Source organism: Hemiscyllium ocellatum, chromosome 14 (assembly GCF_020745735.1).
Source record: "Hemiscyllium ocellatum isolate sHemOce1 chromosome 14, sHemOce1.pat.X.cur, whole genome shotgun sequence".
In the NCBI taxonomy this organism is placed as follows: domain Eukaryota; kingdom Metazoa; phylum Chordata; class Chondrichthyes; order Orectolobiformes; family Hemiscylliidae; genus Hemiscyllium; species Hemiscyllium ocellatum.
Genome location: NC_083414.1, coordinates 35,264,269 through 35,284,024, shown reverse-complemented (window position 1 = coordinate 35,284,024; position 19,756 = coordinate 35,264,269). Strand labels below are relative to the sequence as shown.

Here is a 19,756-nt window from a genome sequence, read left to right as displayed (position 1 = left end):
CAGGAACAGGCCCTTTGGCCCTCCAAGCCTGCACTGACACATTTTGTTCTTCCATACTAAAACTGTCTTCACTTCCAATATCCGTATCTCTCTATTCTCTTCTTATTCAAATATTTGTCCAGGTGCTTCTTGAATGCTGCTATTGTGCCTGCTTCCACCACCTCCTCTGGCAGCATGTTCCAGGCACTCGCCACCCTTTGTGTGAAACATTTGCCTCGCACATCTCTTTTAAACCTCCCACACATTGAACCAGTAACCCTAGTAATTGACCCACCCAACCCGAGGAAAAACCTCATACTTTTGACTCTATCCATGGCATTCACAATTTTATTAGGGTTGCCCTTCAACCTTCTTGATTCCTGTAAAAACAAACCCAGTCTAGACAACCTTTCTTCATAGCAAAAATCCTCCATACTAGGCAACATCCTGGTCAACCTTTTCTGTACCCTCTCCTAAGCATCCACATCCTTCTGGTAGTGTGGTGACCAGAACTATATGCAATGTCATCTGCATGTTCTACTTCTATATTTTCTATGACTTTTACAGGTTTTCTTATTGTCCTGTTTGGTTTTGAAATTATGATAAATATAAGTTACTGCTTCTACAATGGACACATAAAAATAAAGTTTCCTTCATCAGTGATGTTGGAATAACTAGGGATAAAGTGAATAGAGCTTAAGTGTCAGTAGACTTGATAATAAGAATGTCAAACCAGAATTACAATCCACAGAACCAACAAAATTTTAAATCAAGAACAAAAAATATTAACCTCATTCATGAGGAAACTTGTTTGAACAATAATTCAGTAAGTAATGAATCGTCATTTTGGCAAAGACAAGTTATTTGTGAAAAACAATTCAGTTTAAATAACATGCTGGAGAAGTTTGGTGAAGTTACAGAGAGGGTTGATGTGACTAATGTTGATGTTAAGACACTTAAACTTGTTGCCTTTGGGTGAAGGACCAGGGGTACAATTTCCTGGCAATTCTGGTGCAAGCACAGAGTGGGACTGTATTCCATGCTCTCTTTTTTATGCAGCTGCAAACAGGACTGCACCCATTAGGTCCTGGTGGTGTCATATTACAACCATGGGACCCATTTGATGGGAACAAGAAAGCACAAGTGAGTGGGATTGTTCTGCAACAGGAGAAAAAGCTCCTTGTTAAAACTATGCAGCTGTAGCAGGCTTGAGATAATTAGAATTAGCAAAGTCATGGGAAGCATTAGTCACAACTAAGATTCGAGTCTCAAAGAAGCTCTGGAAGCCATTAATGATTCAGTTCATTTAAGAGTAGTGATGAAGGAAGCCCACTTATGATATTTGCTTGGTTCAGCTGTGAAATACTGGAACTTGGAGAAACCCAGGAGTACTGTCAGTTTAGTGAAGCTAGCTATCTACAAAAGAGCTGGAACTGTAGTATGAGTAGATGTTGGAATGTAATCTCATGAATCCAGGGAGAAACAGTCCAAGGAAAGAGACTGAACTACTAGAATGTTAGTTCTCATTGATGTGTTCCATGACAGAACAGTTTGTGAGACAGTTGTGAAGGTAGATCTTCAAATGTAAAGAACTGGAATGCCTTGTAAAGTGGACAAAGTTTTATTATGGTTGAAAATGTGTTGCTGGTTAAAGCATCCAAGGAATAGGAGATTCGACGTTTCGGGCATGAAGGACAGTGTCACTCACATCTTGGTGGGAGGGAAGAGGGCTTTGTTACTGAGAAATCCATTTGACTTGTTATGACCACATCTACAATTGATATGCCATCTGGGGTCTTTGACCATAATTTGATTGTTTCCCATTGTTATCTCATGTTATGTCTGAATAGTAGAGTATATTTTGTGTATATATTCTACTTTCTGTAGTCTTCTAACTTTGTCAAACAAAATTTAATTTGTTCAAAACTGTACAATCTTTAGGCTTTATTCTCATGTATTTTAAGTGAGAAACAAAGTTACTGGTGCTTAACCAAATAGTAACACAATATCTGTAATTGTAAGAATAGACTTCCCAAAGGGATTTATTGAAGCATCGCACAACAGACTTGTAAACAAACTTAGAATTCACTAAAGAAAAAGGACAGTAGTGACATGGATACAAAATTAGCTGTGTGACAGGAAACAAAGATTTGTAGTTAATGTATGTTGTTGGACTGCAGTCTAGAATTGTACTTCAGTGTGCATGTAGTGAAAGAGAAACTACAAACCAATGCTTCTCAGGGCACTTAGGTGGCAAGGTTAATACACCATTGCACATACAAGTGCACAATCTTCCATCTATTGCTATTTAAGTATTAAGCAACATGTCCTCCTCCCATCTTACAACCCTGTCTGAGGCAGTGATACTCTTTATCCAAATTGAGTACAGACTAGCAATTTCCTCATTATTCAATGTGGGACTATCATTTACAGGAAAGCCTTCAAGTGGTTCAAAACATTCACTTTTATTTGGTGAATGCAAATAAAATCATAAACAAAACAAGCACACACAAGCTGTAGTTGCTTCTAAGAACAGGGATTGCTGACCTTTCAAACAGGAACAAATTTACAGTCAATGAGTGGTCACTGCACCCAACTCACATCTACCGGAGCTGGGAGTCAGTTAGGTCCTCTTTGACTGGTTGTGCTTGATGCTACTGTACTCTATCATGCAAAGGTGATGTCCTCCTGCTTAATGTCCTCATCTTCTTCCTGGAAGACTCTTCTACCACTTTCCTCATTCTTAAGCTTCCTTCCCCTGTTTGCTTGATGCAATTATGCAGAGCACAGCATGCACGAATTATGCAGCAATTTGGTTGAACTGTTTTACAAGACCTTTCAAACTTTCAATCCAAGCATAAGAACCTAATTTTTCAAAAGGTACATAAGGCTGTATGAATGACTGTCTACATTAAAGTATTGAGTACAACCCAATATTAGCAAAACTGTATTCATTTTTGAATATTCTAAATCACATTTATTGGCTCCCAGTGATGGTCTTGTCGGTGATGGTCAGGGATTGAGGGATAGCTACAATTGTTTGCCATGTACTGTTATGCGTGCTTCAGGAAGCTTTGCTAATGTTGAAGATAAGAGTACAGGTAAGGTGTTGGAAATTGTCAGGAGTGACATCCATCAGTTTTCAGTACCCGCTACGTATCAATCATATTTTGTTCTAGGTCCTTGCAGCCATGGCAAAATGACTTTCTCTCAGATTAGTTCAGGCACTACTACTTTTTCCTTTTTGCTTGAATGGCATGCTGTTGTCAACATATTAAACAGCCATAAATGATCAAGCTCAACGTTAGTTTATAAGGAAAGTAGTATTAATTATTATTTAATTAATTGAAACTTTTAAGCACCATCAAGAGTATACAGGCAGAGAAATGCTCCCTTAGTCTATTGATTACCCATTTGAAGATTTGACTTGCCTAATATTTATAACTTATTAACCTTTGACTAAAAGTATTCTGCATATTTGCATATTTTTCCTTTCTTCAACTGAAATTATGAATAGATATTTGTTACATTCATATGAATATAAAGTTCAAAAACTCAAAAGTGTCATTAACTTTGCAAAGTTCGATTCTTATTTTATGTGACAGTGACAAAGCAGTAACATCCTGAAATAGCAAGATGTAAAACTGAAAGTTTAACAATTTCCCCATTTTCCAATTAGGGATCATTTCGCCAAGTCCTCAGGAGAATGGCGCAAGATTTATGAAAGTAAAGACCCACACATTGTTTCTTTGCCACAACCTTGGGATCACAAAATCAATGAACTTCAGAAGATGATCATTCTCAGGGCACTTAGGCCAGATAAGGTAAAGACGAATAAATCCTCATTTTTCAATGAGAAAATGCATTCTTAGTTTTTGATTGCTTGAACAAACGTTAACTGCTTTAATTTCTTTAACTGCTGCATATTTTTACTGTTATATTCCAATTTTTTAAATTTTACAACATAAGGTCTCACTTACAGCATCTGCGCCAATCAAAACATCTCCAAGTAATAAATTACTTTGAAATGTGAAGAGTAGTGGCAGTTATGTTGCACCAAAATGAATATTTACACTAACTTTTTCTTTAGCAGTACTGGGTAAGGAATTTTGACTGTACCTTCTGGTTTACTGATATAGAATCTTTAATATCCATTTTCCTTTTCCTTTGGAAATGGTCAAAAATAACAAGTCAGCATTTATTCCTATTTTCTGGATGCCGTAAAGGAATTAAGGGCCTTTATAACTCAGTAAGAGCCAGATTGAATAGTGGTGGCAATTTCATGTTCCAGAAGCTGCTAAACAATCTGATTTCTGTGACAATCATGTAATTTTCATGTTTGTTTTTAGTAGTACCAGTTTATCAATTTTCAATTTGCAGTATGGAATTACACATACAGGGTCAAATTCAGTTTCAATGGAATTGCAAGTTAACTGATGGTGGATCAGCTGCCAGTTGTTTGAATTATTTGGTTTTCCTTCTATTGATTCCACAATTGCTAAACCATTCCCATCATTCAATCAAAATCAATTTTTTACCATTATTGACTCTTGGTTCTTAGTCCAGGGCTACAGTTGCCACAAAAATTACCAAAAAAATGGGCTTCAGGTTAACAACTTTTAATAAAGATATTGTCTTTGACAATATAGTACTTTTTTTCAATGGTGTGCTGGAGTTTCAATTTTGATTATAAGTTTAGTTGGTTACAAAACTTGATATCCTACTTAAACCCCACACTATCTAAGCTAAAATTGCACATTTCTTGTCGAAGGCTACTTGGAGAGTGTTGAAATAGAATCAAACTAGATAATTCAAAACAAATCAACTTCTCACAGAAACTCAAATAAATCACCTAACTTTCAAAATTACTTGGTAAATCTAAATTTATCTTAAATTAACTGTGCTCCTGGTAATTGTACTTTTATCTAGCAGAACTGAGTGCCAAAGAATATGCAAATGGATCTGATTTTACTTCTGTACTTTGAGATGTGCATTTTTATAAAAATCTGGCTTCCTTTTCTCATCAGACAGTTGTTTTAGATAAACACTTCTTTAATTTGCACTCTTTAATGTCTTCTATGTCCTATGACTGTCTGGGTGACTGTGTGGAGTCTGCAAATTCTCCCCGTGCTTGTGTGGGTCTCAACTAGATGCTCTGGCTTCCTCCCAAAGATGTGGATTGGCCATTGGCTAAATTTCCCACAGTGTTTGGGAATGTGTAGGCTCAATGGATTAGCTGTGGTAAATGTGGGGTTATATGGATAGGATGGGGGACTTGGTCTGGGTGGGATGCTTTTCGAGGGATGGTGCAGACTTGAGTGGCTTCTTCCTGCACTTGTAGGAATTCTATAATTCATTTCTTTAGTGGACTGTCTTCAGTTAAAAGTTTTTTTGATTGCATGAAATAATATGGAATCTATTTGGAAAAGAGTTGGTGGAACGATGCACTACAGCTTCTTTTTTGTTCAGTTTTTTTCTACCAGGTACAGAATTTTTTTTAGATTAGATTACTTACAGTGTGGCCCTTCGGCCCAACATGTCCACACCGACCCGCTGAAGCGTAACCCATCCAGACCCATTCCCCTACATTTACCCCTTCACCTAATACTATGGCAATTTAGCATGACCAATTCGCCTAACCTGCACATTTTTTTTTGCGTTGTGGGAGGAAGCCGGAGCACCCGAAGGAAACCCACACAGACACGTGGAGAATGTGCAAACTCCACACAGTCAGTCGCCTGAGGCAGGAATTGAACCCGGGTCTCTGGCACTGTGAGGCAACAGTGCTAACCACTGTGCCACCGTGCCGCCCTAATTATTTGACGTGTGATCAAATTGTTGTAACTTCAAATTGCATGGCCTATTTAATCAAGGAGAGGCAACAATTATTTTCAGTGACTGAATTTTCAGGTACAAAGAAGGAACTGGGTTTATCTTGCTATTACACTGGAAAAAGTTTTCTCAGCCTCTGAATGGCATGGGCACTGGCAAAACAGTTCTGAGAAAACAGAGAATATAGAAAATGAGATTCTTGACATTAAGAAAAAATGTCTGAGAATCTTGTGGCATAAACTGTAACTCTCTTGTATTAATAGCTTATTAATCTTGCTTTATTTAAATGGAGTTTTCCTAAGAAGCAGAGAGAAATTAGACAGCCCTAATTCCCAACATGGAAGTCAGAGTGATTAGCTAGTAGTTGCAGCTCACCATCATCTTCCCTAGGCATCCATCTTGCCGAACCTCCCCCAGTGACAAGCATCCCACCAATCATACTGGCCCTCTCTGCCCAATTGTTAGCTATTTTCTTCTGCAATAAGTCAAAGGCAGGAATTGAGTAAGATGAAAGTTGGCGGCACAGCAATAGTGTTAGGTGCAGGTGGAGGAAAGGCAGAGAGGTGTTCATGAGTAGGAAGCGTAGAGGACTTGCATCGTTAGTATTTGGGACGATGTGGTGGGTAAGAGTGGTTGGGGGATGATGTTGTACAACAGTGGGCATGGTAGAACATGACACTTGCTGGAAGTTTTTTGAGGAATTCTCAAGCACTGTGGCTAGAGGGGGACCAGTAGATATGTTGTATTTGGACTTCCAGGTGGCCTTCAACAAGGTACTTCATACAAGGTTTAGTCATAGAAGCCCACAGTGTTGAAGCCAGTTTGCTGGCATGAAAAGAGAAATGGCTAATGAGCAGGAAACAGCAAGTGGGGAAAACAGTTGTTTTTCAGGTTGGTGATTGTGACCAGTGGGGTTCCACACGGATCAGTGCTGGGTCCGCAACTTTTCGTAATATATATTAATGACTTGGAGGAAGGAAGTAAATGTACTGGAGCCAAATTTGCAAACTGTGTGAAAATAAGTGGAAAGCAGGGTGTGAGAGGGATATAAACAGAAAGATATTGATAGTGTAGGTAAGTGGGCAAAAAGTTGGTAAATGAAATATAATATGGGAAAATGCAAGGTTATTCATTTTGGAATGGAGAACAAATTAATAGAACTGCAGAAAGCTGCAAACAAAGAGACTTGGGATACTTGTGCACGAAACACAAAAAGCTAGGACACAGCTGGAGCAGTTAATCGGGTAGTTTAAGGGAATGTTGGCCCTTATTTGAAGAAGTTGGAGTATAAGAATAGGGAAGCCTTACTGCAACCTTTCAAGGTGCTGATGAGACCATACCTCTAATACTTTGAGCAGTTTTGATTCCCTCATGTAAGGAAAGATATTTCATTGGAGGCAGTTTAGAGAACACTCCCTTGGATGATCCCTGACACTTAGGGATTGTCTCATGAGCAAAGTTTAAACATGCTAGGACTCTGCTCACTGAAGTTTAAAAGAATGAGTGGGGATTTCATTGGCACATGTAGGATTCTTAATGGCTTAACAGGGTAAATGCTGAGAGGATGTTTCTCCTCATGGAAGAGTTTGGGACCAGAGGGCATAGTCTCAGAATAAAGGGGCCAATTTAAGAGCGAAATGAGAAAGCATTTCTTCTCTCAGAGGGTTGTGAGACTTTGGAAATCCTTGTCACAGAAAGCTGAGGAGTCACAGTCATTGTGTATAGTTAAAGTTGAGCTAGATTTTTGATCAGTAGAAAAGTCAAGAGTTACAGGTAAAAGGTAGGAAAGTGAGTGTGGGGAATGTTGGATTAGACATGGTCCCATTGAATGTTGGAGCAGGCACGAGGGGTCAAACAGCCTACTCGTATTTCTAATTATTATGGTCTTATGGGAGGTGTATACATTGGCACAGTCAGAGTTAGTGTGAGATTACACACAGTAGATATTGGCAATTACTCTTATGGAGCACAAAAGATCATTAACCTTCTTCATGCATTGGTGGGTATTCCTTTGGACCTGGACATCACGTTGAGTTGGGTGGCAGCTTAAGACTAGACTGAGAGGTCCTGGTGCTGTGGTTTCCTCTGGCAGTCCTGAAAAAAGACAATGGTGCTTCCATCTACCTTCATCTCCATGAGACCTCCAAGTGCTTGTCAGCAAAGTGGGATGCTAACTTGCCTCTATTGTCCATCTTTGGTACAATTCTTTACAACCTGTAGTTGTGAAAGGCAATTCCTGGCTTACAGCATTTCAACAGGATTTTAAATATGGCACAGGTGACAGTAACCCTAGAAAGTCTAGCAAAACTTCCACTGTTGGTGCAAAACGGTGCAAGAGTGGCTCAGTGAAAGAATTGTTCATAGTTAATTGAGTGAGTTTCATAAAATTTTGCATTAAAACTTGATAGAGCTTGCAGAAAGTAACCCTCCATGAAAGTTCCTGAAATTGGCACTTAGCCAAAGTTTGAGGAAATTTAATCTTCTTGTTCTTTCATTTTTGTAATTGTCACATAAACGCCTTGATATCTGTGAGACAAACCATTTTTAAAAAGGGGGTGCTAATAAAATTATTAGGGCATCTTTCTTAAAAATAATTATTCTGTCCTTCAGATCATCCCAGCTGTAGCAAATTTTGTTGTTGAAAAGCTTGGGAAGAGGTTTGTGGAGCCGCCTCCATTTGATTTAGCGAAGAGTTATGCAGATTCCAACGCCGCAATACCACTTTTGTTTATACTCTCTCCAGGGGCTGATCCAATGGCAAGTGAGTGGACCTGTTGTTTTTTGTTAATTTTAATACATAGAAATTATTCTTTTGTGTGTGTGTATTCAACTTTTAAACAAATAATATACTGCCATCATACAGTTTTCAAAAGGAATTGCACTTAATTCATGACATATATATCTTGTGCTCCTTTCCCACAATTGCCAACAGAATTTTATTGTACAATAGTCTCCTTTTGTTCAGCATTTCTCTCTTCTACTGCACAAGTTAGAATGTAGAGCTGAACTTTTAGCTTTACTTTGCATTTAAACAAACTATGAGACTAAACACATTTCCTTCCATTTATGAATCTTTGTAGGTTTATTAAAATTAACAAATGATAAAAACATGGATCGAAGTCAATTCCAGTCCATCTCGCTTGGTCAGGGACAAGGCCCAATTGCTGCCAAAATGGTTAAAGAAGGTATGCTTGATGGTACTTGGGTGTGTCTACAGAATTGCCACCTTGCTGTGTCTTGGATGTCAACTCTGGAAAAGATTTGTGAAGAATTCAGCGCTGACACCTGTCACCCAGACTTCAGGCTCTGGCTCACCAGTTACCCCTCTCCTAAGGTACTGACAAAGTATTTCATGATATAACAAAACTGTTGATAACTTAAATTATCTTTTGTATATTTCTCATATCTAAATATTGCTGTGTAGTGACAAATAAAGCACATAGGTAATTTTAAAATTATGATAATGTTGGAGCAGATATATTCAATTCTAGAATTGCTTATACATTGATCAGCCAAATCACTATATGATCCAGGTTTATTTGGATGAAAAACAAATTTTAAATACTACAATATAATTTGACAAAAAAAATCATTTGTATTTATTTTGTTAATGCTTGTGATAATAAAATATTTATTCAATAATTTGACTTAAGAGAATAGACTGTCTACAGTTTGAAATATTGGAGGATATGTGTTATTGTTTATATAATATTGAATTGGTTATATATATTGAATGATATTGAATGTTAGGCATTCACAGATTTATTAGGTGTATAACAACAACTTTTAAGATAGTAAAAATGCAAACTAATGGCAAAACATATGACAAAGTGATTTTTATCTGAGAAATTCAAAACACATTATATCTCTGTCCTATTCTTTACAGACCCATAAACATTTTTAGCCAGGTGTTTTAGCTAAGCCCTTCTAACAAAACAAACTTTTTCTCTCTATACTGTGTCCATGCAATACTTTTTGTTTTAGTGAATTATTTTCCATAGACTATCACAACTTTCAGCTTTATTTCTTTTTTATATCTTATTTCATGCCAATCTCCTGCTTTTGGAGTGCTTCACAAATCTGATGGGCTATCATCTCCTGCAGTAAACAATCTCTATAATGCAGGACTGCAAGCAAGATCCATAAAGGAAGTCAGTGTGAAAGAAGTCAGAAGTTTTGGAACCACAGGGAGAGGTTGGAAAAGTGGCTTTTGTGACATATGCAGGGTGGAAGGAAGATAACAGGCTTAATTGATCTTTAGTTTGTTATTTACATATGTTAAGCAGGTTGCCAATTTCAGTATCTTCCCACTCTCTGTTATGGGGTGAGCTTTGAGTTCAATTGAATAGTGATGGGCAAGCCACCAAACCTATGATTTATGCCCCCTCAATGGAAGGAATCCCAGCAGAGACTTTAATATCCCAATCATTGCAACTGTTCACTGCAGTCACTGTATCAAAATTGAACAGGCAAAAGCTAAGAGCTATTGATATATCACCAAGAGGGATTTGGTTAATTCACCTGGTTTGCAATGCAGAGTGATGCCAATGGCGTATGTTTAGTTCCTATATCGGCTTAGTGCAACATGAATATCCTGCCTTCTTAACTTTGCTCCTCAGCTAAGATGTGGTGACCCTCACCATTAAACTCACCATTAGTTATTTCAGTTGAGAGAGCAGCTCTACAGTCCTCTAGAGCCTTGAGGACTTCAGCTATGACTTCAGCTACTTCAAAGCAGACTAATTGATTTCCTAACAATGACATATTGTATTTGGCAGACTAATTAGAGTAAGTGCAATGGCAGAAAGTATGTTCTCTACTGAGACTTTAAGTTTGGATAACAAAGGTTTGAAAACTTATCAATCGTGAAAGCTTCACTGACTATATGCAAGAAGCAAAGAAGATACAAATACCAATTTCAAATGTAATACAGTTAAAAAATAAAATGGTAATTAGATTTTTGTGATTTTGAAACTTATATAAAAGGCAAGTATTGTTTTCTAATATGTAAGATACATTAAATACCAACAGTATTGTCTAAAAAGAATCAGTTTACAAACTGAGGATTTCCAGTTCTACACAAGATTCATGTGACATTTTATTTTGCCATTTTGCTTTTGTTCTAGTTTCCAGTGACTATATTGCAGAATGGTGTGAAAATGACTAACGAACCTCCCACTGGTCTCCGATTAAACCTACTCCAATCGTACCTCACTGACCCTATTTCTGACCCCACTTTTTTCAATAACTGCGTTGGAAAGGAAATGGTCAGTTCAGATTTCATGCTGTACAAATTGTTACTGTTAAATTTTATTATCAAATTGTGTTCAATTGTATTTCTCATTTTTACTTCTTCTATTTCTAATTGATTCAATCAGGTCTGGGAGAAACTTCTTTTTGGACTTTGCTTTTTCCATGCAATTGTCCAGGAGAGGAGGAAGTTTGGTCCTCTTGGTTGGAATATTCCGTATGGATTTAATGAGTCCGACCTGCGTATCAGTATCAGACAGTTGCAGGTAACAGAAAAGCTTCACTGAATGACTTAGTGGCTAAGAAGTAAAGAAGTAACAAATACCAATTTCAAATATAATACCATACAACACACAGTTCACAAGCAGGATAATGATTGCCTTGCATATAGACTTGATTTTGTGTTCACCATTTAGTGATGAACTCTTAGAGTAAATTGCAAAGAAATATAAATGGTGTGATGTCATTACTGTCCTACTTTCCTAAGAGCTGTATAAGGTAATGATAATTTGACTTACTTTGTTTAATTGTACTAAATTATGAAGAATTTTTTATTCAAGCAAAAAAAACTATTAAAGTGCTCCTTTTCAAAGGGGAGGCCATCTCCAGGGACCTTGCTGATATCCAGGGTTGAGGAGAGGGAAGCAGTGAGCAGGAGCATTTTTAAAAAATATATAGATTACAACAGCTCCAGTTTGGTATTTCTAGACCAATAGACCTGCAATTTCACAATGCCAGAACTCCAGACTATTTTGGATCTAGATCACAAGATGGGATTAAGAGAGGCCACATGTTGGAGGGCCAGGGACAGATAAAGGTCGCAGGTCAGAGGGCCATAGAAGGACAGAGCCCACAAGTAAAATAGAGAGGCTGAAAGTTGGAGAGGTGGAAATGGGAAGAGGCCCAAGTTAAAAGACAGGAATGATCTGCAGTGACCAGGAGGGCAAGGGGACGGATGGTTCCAGAAGCAGGGTTGACAATGAGTGAAAGGTACTATAAGTGGAAAGCTATATTGATCTTGAATATTTTTTAACTTAATTTATTCTAAAAGTTCTTTCGTTTACCAATGCATAAATTTATCAATGTAAAGTATTTCAACTTCCATGGTATTCTGTTTTATTGCTTTTATTATAATAAGAAAAATCCTACAGAATCTAACTCTAATTTTAACATTGTTTCCTATGAGAAACAGCATTTCACTTAAAATTATTAAACTTAATGTTGTGATTTTTCAGGAATGCAATCACAATTTTAAATGAGGACTTGCTGTGCTCATTAAATTTTTATTGCATGACATGTGTGTCTGCTTTTCTAATCCCACCTCACCTTCTCCAACCTAACCCTGGCCCTTATTTTTTATCAAAACAAAGAAGTAAGATTTTACATTAAAGTTCTGAGCCTAAAAGTAATGTGTTATTTGGTTAAATAAAAAGTCAATTTGTCCTTGCACACATTCATGCTAGGAGATAACATTTTCTCTGGCTAGCACATTTTGTTTTTGGCTATCAATCTCGGTCCTATTCTTTCCTAGCATTCATATAATGATTTATACTATAATTCAGATCAGGAGCCAAGATTTATTTTCCTTTCCCAAGTTTGAAGACATTGAAGGTTATATGGTATCCCTTCTCATGCTTTAAGCAATTTCATCTAATTTAGTAATGCATCAAGGTCCATCCTAATCTGATCTGTCAGTTGTTTGCTGAATTTGGTACCTTAAATCTGCTTAGATTCTTTAGTCTCTAATCCTTTCCAGATTTAGTGACAAAAAGTGTCAGATTTGCTCCATGATAATTTAGTGTTTCCGTTTGTATTGTTCACAGCTCTTTATAAATGAATATGAGAGTGTTCCATTTGAAGCCATCACATATCTTACTGGTGAATGTAATTATGGGGGCCGTGTTACAGATGACTGGGACAGACGTCTACTAATGACAATTCTGGCAGATTTTTGCAATTCTGAGTTAATAGAGAACCCAAGATACTCATTCTCCCCCAGCAGAAATTACTGTATACCCCCTAAAGGAAAATATGATGACTACATTGACTTCATTAAGGTACTTGATAATTTATTGGTTTTCATTTTGACACATTTGTTAATGCATTTGAATTATATAAATCATTCTTACTTAGAATTCACTTCCCAAGATTAAATCAACTTTTTTACATTTAGTAACAAGTCAAAAGTTTACAATTTACCCATGACTGTCTCCGTGTATTGTGTATTTTTCAGACAAGAACGGGTAAGATGCTGAACAGGTTATCCAGCCTGTTCAGTTCATTCATTCGTATCACCTTAATGTGATCATTTTTATTTCTTTTGGCCAGTATAGACTAAAATCCTTAAATTATTCTACTTATTCTACTCAGTAATTTACACTTTAAAAATAAAAGTAATTCTGTTCTTCTTGTGAATTATTCTTTAATTCTGGACAATGGGCAGATCCTTTCTTTGTCAAAGATTGGGAGTTAAAAGATGATTACATCTACCCCAATGACAAGAGAATTCATTAGATTGCTCGCCAATGAGCTCATTAAGAGTTGAGAGGCAAGCGAGAGCAAGCATTTGCCCATTGAAGGATGGCCAATAATAGGCCAGCAGCTTCTGTGCCCTAAAGTCTGCCTCTCGAAATCTAAGCTTTTTTCATCATCTTGGTATGTGGTGAGGGTCATAGAGAGAGGGTGGTCAGGGAACTCAGGTACAAAGGCTTTCAACAACTATTCTCTTGTTACCCCATTTGTGCTGTTTATTGACCCCATATTGAGGACATTTCAACTCCCCAAACTCAGCAGGGAGATTACTTTGTTTTTTCAGTTGGGAAACTAGCCACCTTTCTCTCCCCCATCCCTCCTACTGATATAATGGAGTAGATAGAAAATTAAGGCTTTTAGGTGGCCATTAATTGGCCATTGATTGTGGGCAAATGAAGTAAGCCACCCAGTGGCTTTCTTGCTCAGTACTTAATTGCAGAGGGCTGATGGCAAGCTTTTCTTCAGGGCAAGTGTACCCACTTATTTCTCTTTCACTTTGCCTCCAGGGAGAGCAAAAATCACACCCAACAGGTTTACACCTCACTTTAAAATTTGGTTTATTAACTCTTACAAATGCATTTTATAAGTTAGCCATTGAAAAGCTCAGTAATTATTTTTACAAATCTTGTGAATTTTTTCATGATAACATCACAATCAGGAGTAAAATCAATGTAGCTATATCTCTGCCTGTTTGGTCTGATCATTAAGAAATGCTGCAATGAGCTGTGGGCATTTACTACAGTTTTCAGATACGCACAAATCTGAGCAGAAGTAAACTGTCGGATCTCTCAAGCCTGCTCATATGATCAAGGCTGATCTTGGGCTTCAATTCCAGTTTCTTGCCTACTCCCCATTATTCACGGTTCCCTCAGAGACCAAAAAGCCAACTATTCCAACTTTAAATGTATGCATCAAGGGATCATCCATGACCCTTTTGAATGCAGTAATTTCTCCTCCTCTTTATGCTAAATCATTTCAATGATGGTCCTTTATCCTAAGTATGTGCCCCTTATATTAGATTCCCTGACCAGCAGCATTTACTGTATTAAACATCTTAAGAGTTTTGTATGTTTCAATGAGATCACCTCTCATTCTTCTAAATATATAGTGAATATAGCTCCAGTTTATTCAGACTCTCATTTTAAAACTGTTCCCTCATCTCAAGAACCTATTTAGTGAACTTTTGCTGTACTGCCTCCAATGCAAACGTATCCAATCTTAAATTTGGAGATCAGAACTGTACATAGTATTCCAAGTATGGATTCACCAGATATCTGTACAAATGTAGCTAGGTTTCTTTATTGTAGTGCTTCAGTTCCTTTGGAATAAAGGTTTACAGCTGTTTTCCTTCCTTTGTTGTAACTGCATGCTAACTTCCTGTGTTCCTCAAAGAACCAGGAATGTAGGCAACCTACAATGCCAACACCATCAGCAAAGACAGCAACCTCAAGCTATTAGATCTGTGCCTCACAACCAACTTCATCTTCAACAGCCAGGTATACAAATAAATCAATGGAGCACCCATGGGATCACCAGTATCAGGACTAACAGGAGAAGCTGCCATGCAAATACTAGAATGGACAGCACTGCCCACTATCCAGCCTTTAAAACAGATTTCATCTAGGCAGTTGGTTCTCAGGTGAGAACTTGAGTTTAGAACAGGTTGGGAGTCCTTCTCATTGTTGAGATCCCTCAATTTTGTTCAAGGAATTGCTGTTCATTATGTGCCTGCTTGGTGACTTGCAGCTAGTTTGTGATCCCTTTTTGACCAATTGAACTGTTGATTCAGTGGCTTTTTGGTGGAAATATCTATAGACTGTTTGTACTGATATTCGGATAGCAGACATAAACCAGGATTATCTCACTGTGATTTTCACAAAATCCAAGTCATTTCCACCAGGGCTGGTGTTATGTTGATTCCAGCATGCTGTGTTGTAGTTGAACACATTTAAGATTCACCCAGTCTAATTTGAAAGAGAAAATCCATCATGTTATCAGGAAAATTGGTAGTATCCATCCCTGCCTGCTACCAAGTGTTCCTTTTGTTCAGGATAAATGCTGGAGTTAGGCAGATTGGAGTACCTGTAGTCCTTTTATGTGTTTCACCCCTGAACAAAGAGCCGTCTAAATCTCCAGATGGTTCCAGATGCATATTGTGTAAACACCTGATGTGCAATACTGTTTATAGTTCAAATACTAAAGGTCATAAATTTCACAGTGGCTATCTTAAGACTTTGTTTGTGTTGACCATTTAAAAATATTCATAATGTACTCAGGCGTGATATATAAAAAGCGGTGTTTTATGTGGTATTGTGCTCAACATAGGTTGGCTGACTCCCACAATTGGAATGCTCGATTTTAAGAGATTTAACGAGTTGAAGTTATTTGAGAGGGAAACAAAAAGTACTTCTATTGCCTTTGAGGATCATTGGATAGGGCAGTCAATATCCAGTTTACGACACACATTCCATCCATTGTATTTCAAGATTGCATGAATGGATTATAGTTAGCATAGCATTCCAAAATGCACAAGAAGTCTGCCTTAAATGCATTAGCCAACAGTTGAAACCTGGCCCTTTTGTTTCTTGTTTTATCATATTATTTTTAACATTTTTTCCTGTCTCCACAGAAACTACCCTCCTCTCAGCACCCAGAGGTCTTTGGAATGCATGAAAATGTAGATATCTCAAAGGATCTACAACAAACCAAGATAATGTTTGATTCATTGCTACTAACACAGGGAGGCAGTGGACAGGGAGGTGCATCTGGCTCTGGTGATCATGTACTATTTGATATTGCAACAGATATCCTTGAAAAGGTACTTGAATGTCGAAGCAATATTACTTCAGTATATGTGTTCCATGTCAAAGTACTTGGCATTGTCAACAAGATCATGCATAGCTATATTCAAATGTCTCTGTGTTTAGGGGCTATTTCTTTTCATAGAGTTTGACTCATTTTGTTTTGTTAGTTACCAAACACATTTGTGATTCTTCCAGCTCCCTAAAGATTATGATATTGAAGAAGCATTGAATAAATACCCAGTAAAATATGAAGAAAGCATGAACACAGTATTAGTACAAGAGATGGAGCGATTCAATAAGTAAGTAGAGGTGTTTTTCCTCTTATTAGAGAGATTTATAATTCTGAATATTCTAACAATAAAATTTGAACTAGTGAGAATACAAGAGGCTGAGTATGGATAATCACTTGGTTGTAAAAGAACTTGAATATTACTGAAAAAAAGACATATTGTTGAAACTTCTTATTTTACTCTCACATCAGGACAGCTGCAAGACTATACACTTGAAAATGGAATTTAAGTTGTATGAAAAACAGGGTGCTGATTGGTCAGCCGACGAATTCTGATAAAGGCATTGTCCTGGAGAATGCACCAGGGACTGGTTAAGTTCAAAGTTTGCAATGAATTGAATTGACTTTATTGTCACGTGTACCAAGGCACAGTGAAAGCTTTGTCTTGCGAGCAGTTCAGGCAGATCACATAGTTAAGGAGCATGGATAAGCGAATAATAGGTAAACAGCCGCAAAAATAAAAACACGGTACAGGAGAATGTTAAGAGTTTGTGAGTCCATTCAGTATTCTGACAACAGTATGGTAGAAACTGTTTTGGCTTTATTTAAATTTTAAAAACGGCAAGTGAACTAGTCGAGATTTGCCATGGGTAATGTTCCCAAGCTTTGTGTACAAATATGAATAAATTTGCCAGTCAGTGTTCTCATGCAATTTAAATTGTTGTTCCCTCTGAAAGCTGATCTAGTCTGTCATGAGAGTAGGGATAAAAGGTATGTGCAGGATATATGATTACCCCAGCTTAATATGCCTCAGCTGTTCATGGTATTTATAAATGACTTTGATGAAAGAACGAAGAATGGTATATTCAATTTATTGATGAAAATTGGTATTGAAAAGAGCATAGATGAGAGCAGAAAATTGCAAAGAGTCAATTGAACGAGTAGACAAACCTGTGGCAGATGGAATTTAATGTGGAAAGGTATGAAATCATTCACACTTGGACCTGAAAGGTAGATCAGAGAGAATCTGGATACCAAGGAGCAGCAGAGAGTTTTAGGGTTCCGTGCACAGAAATCATTAAAGGCTAGTGGACAACTACAAAAAGTAATTCAAAAATGCAGTGGATGTAAAACTCGGGAGATGAAATTATTCTGCAGTTATAGAAAACTCTGATTAACCCAATTTAGAAACATATATTCAGTTCTGGGCATTGCATTTCAGAAGGGCTATTTTGACCTTGGAAATGGGTACAGTACAGCTTCACCAAAATACAGAGGAACCTCAATTATCTGAATGAGATTGGCGGGTACTATTTCGTTCGGATAATTGATTATTTGATTAATTGATTTCTTCTGGGGCTCGGAGTTTTCAGTGAAGTCTGCTTCCCATTCAGGAGACTAGGCAAAAGCACATTGTGCACGAGACCTCGGCCCCTCCGTCTACTGAGATCATGCAAAATTCTATTGCCAGTTTCGTAACTTGTACTAAGTTCTGTACTTGTACCCGTCACTGCCATCCCTGCTGACCGATGGTAATTTGACCATTGTTAAGCAACACCACAATTTTTAAATTTTCCTTCTTGGTTTCTAGACCCTTCATGGCTTTAGTTTGACTGAATAGTTAATAATTAGCAATCAGGACCTAGGTACTATTTTATTACAATTTTGTTCTTTCATCTCTCTTAATTTTAGTTTAATTCGAACAATACGATTCACCCTTCAGAGCCTTCAGAAAGCAATTAAAGGTCTAGTAGTGATGGATTCAAAGCTGGAAGCACTGGCAGGAAGTTTGCTCGTTGGAAAACTTCCCGATCAATGGGCTCAACGTTCTTATCCCAGCCTCAAGCCATTAGGGAGCTACATTACTGATTTTTTGGCACGGCTACAATTCCTACAGGTAAACATTATGTAGATTATCATGATCTCAAAATAACTAGAGACCAAAATGTTAGTAAAAGCTGGAAAATAATGAATGTTAATACATGTATCTCTATGCCTTAGTATAAATCTTGTATTATATGAAGAAAAGTGTTCTTTCAGTGAGACCACTCCAATCTTCCTGATTACATAGCTTCCATTTATTATCTGACCAATGAAGAACTTCTCATGAATACAATACCATATAGGAAGTGGATTAATTTTCTTCCTCATGTTATTGCATAAAATTAACTATCATTATTGCATATAATAAATTACTTTCTTATCTATTATTTCATTATTCTGTGAACCCCCATCTCGTGTGCATAATGCTATTATTTACCTCATTGTTTCTCTGCAATGCATCGTTTTCCAGTATTCCTAATGATCTGAATTATGTGATCCTTTCTTTCGTATTTCATATATAGCAAGTACAAAGAGATCTGTGTATGTCATAAATCCCACTTTCCAACTAAAGCCATCCACAAACCATGTAAATTATTCTGGAGTTTTGGTTCCATGATTATCCACAATATTAATCATTAAAACTATTAACAAATGCCTGCTCAGATTCAAAGACTATCTTCTGCACTTTAATCAGAATTGCCTCTTGTACTAGTACTTTAACCAGCAAGAAAACCAATAATGATTAGAAATAATGAGAAGTGGTGTTGCGTTGAGGGGAAAGGAGGTAGGGTTCTTCATTAATGAAGGAGTTTGCTTCAGTAAAAACTGCTAGGTGTTGAAGTAAGTGCCTACTGAATTCACTTTATGTGCTTCACACACTTTCTGCAAGCACATGCTACACCATGACCCTTCTGATCTCTAAACCCAGTAACACTCTTCTGATTTGTCCTGCCCAAGCTATCTACTACAAATATAAACTTCCCTCAAACCCCTTAAACTCTTTCAATCTCCCCTTAATCCCTTCCAATTGTTCCATATCACAATGCCCTTCACTAACCCACAATGACCCTATTGATCTCCAATGAAGCCTCTGATCTCTTCTATCACAAATCTTTCCAAAGTTGAGCTCTTCCAATCTATCCTGTATGGCCCTTCTCTGCCTCTGCTCACCCACCAGGCCTTTTTAATCTTCCACTGAGTTTTCCAATCTCCCTCACCAAACCTTCAGGTCTCCTTTCCACCCACATTCTCATGAATTCCCCACAAAGCTAATCTTCTCCATTATTAATTCATTTGTTTTCTTCCT

At 37.4% G+C, this 19,756-nt stretch overlaps 1 protein-coding gene across 1 annotated transcript in view; it reads left to right on the top strand.

Annotated features, from left to right (window-relative positions):
- Nucleotides 1-19,756, top strand: part of dnah12 (dynein, axonemal, heavy chain 12) — a 260,737-nt gene that overhangs the window by 225,486 nt on the left and 15,495 nt on the right. Inside the window, exons 61-69 of the mRNA XM_060835852.1 lie at nt 3,659-3,803; nt 8,422-8,572; nt 8,892-9,145; nt 10,938-11,078; nt 11,190-11,327; nt 12,885-13,118; nt 16,223-16,411; nt 16,593-16,696; nt 18,319-18,523. Of these exons, the coding sequence (XP_060691835.1) occupies nt 3,659-3,803; nt 8,422-8,572; nt 8,892-9,145; nt 10,938-11,078; nt 11,190-11,327; nt 12,885-13,118; nt 16,223-16,411; nt 16,593-16,696; nt 18,319-18,523 (1,561 nt within the window). The remainder of the gene's footprint in view (nt 1-3,658; nt 3,804-8,421; nt 8,573-8,891; nt 9,146-10,937; nt 11,079-11,189; nt 11,328-12,884; nt 13,119-16,222; nt 16,412-16,592; nt 16,697-18,318; nt 18,524-19,756) is intronic.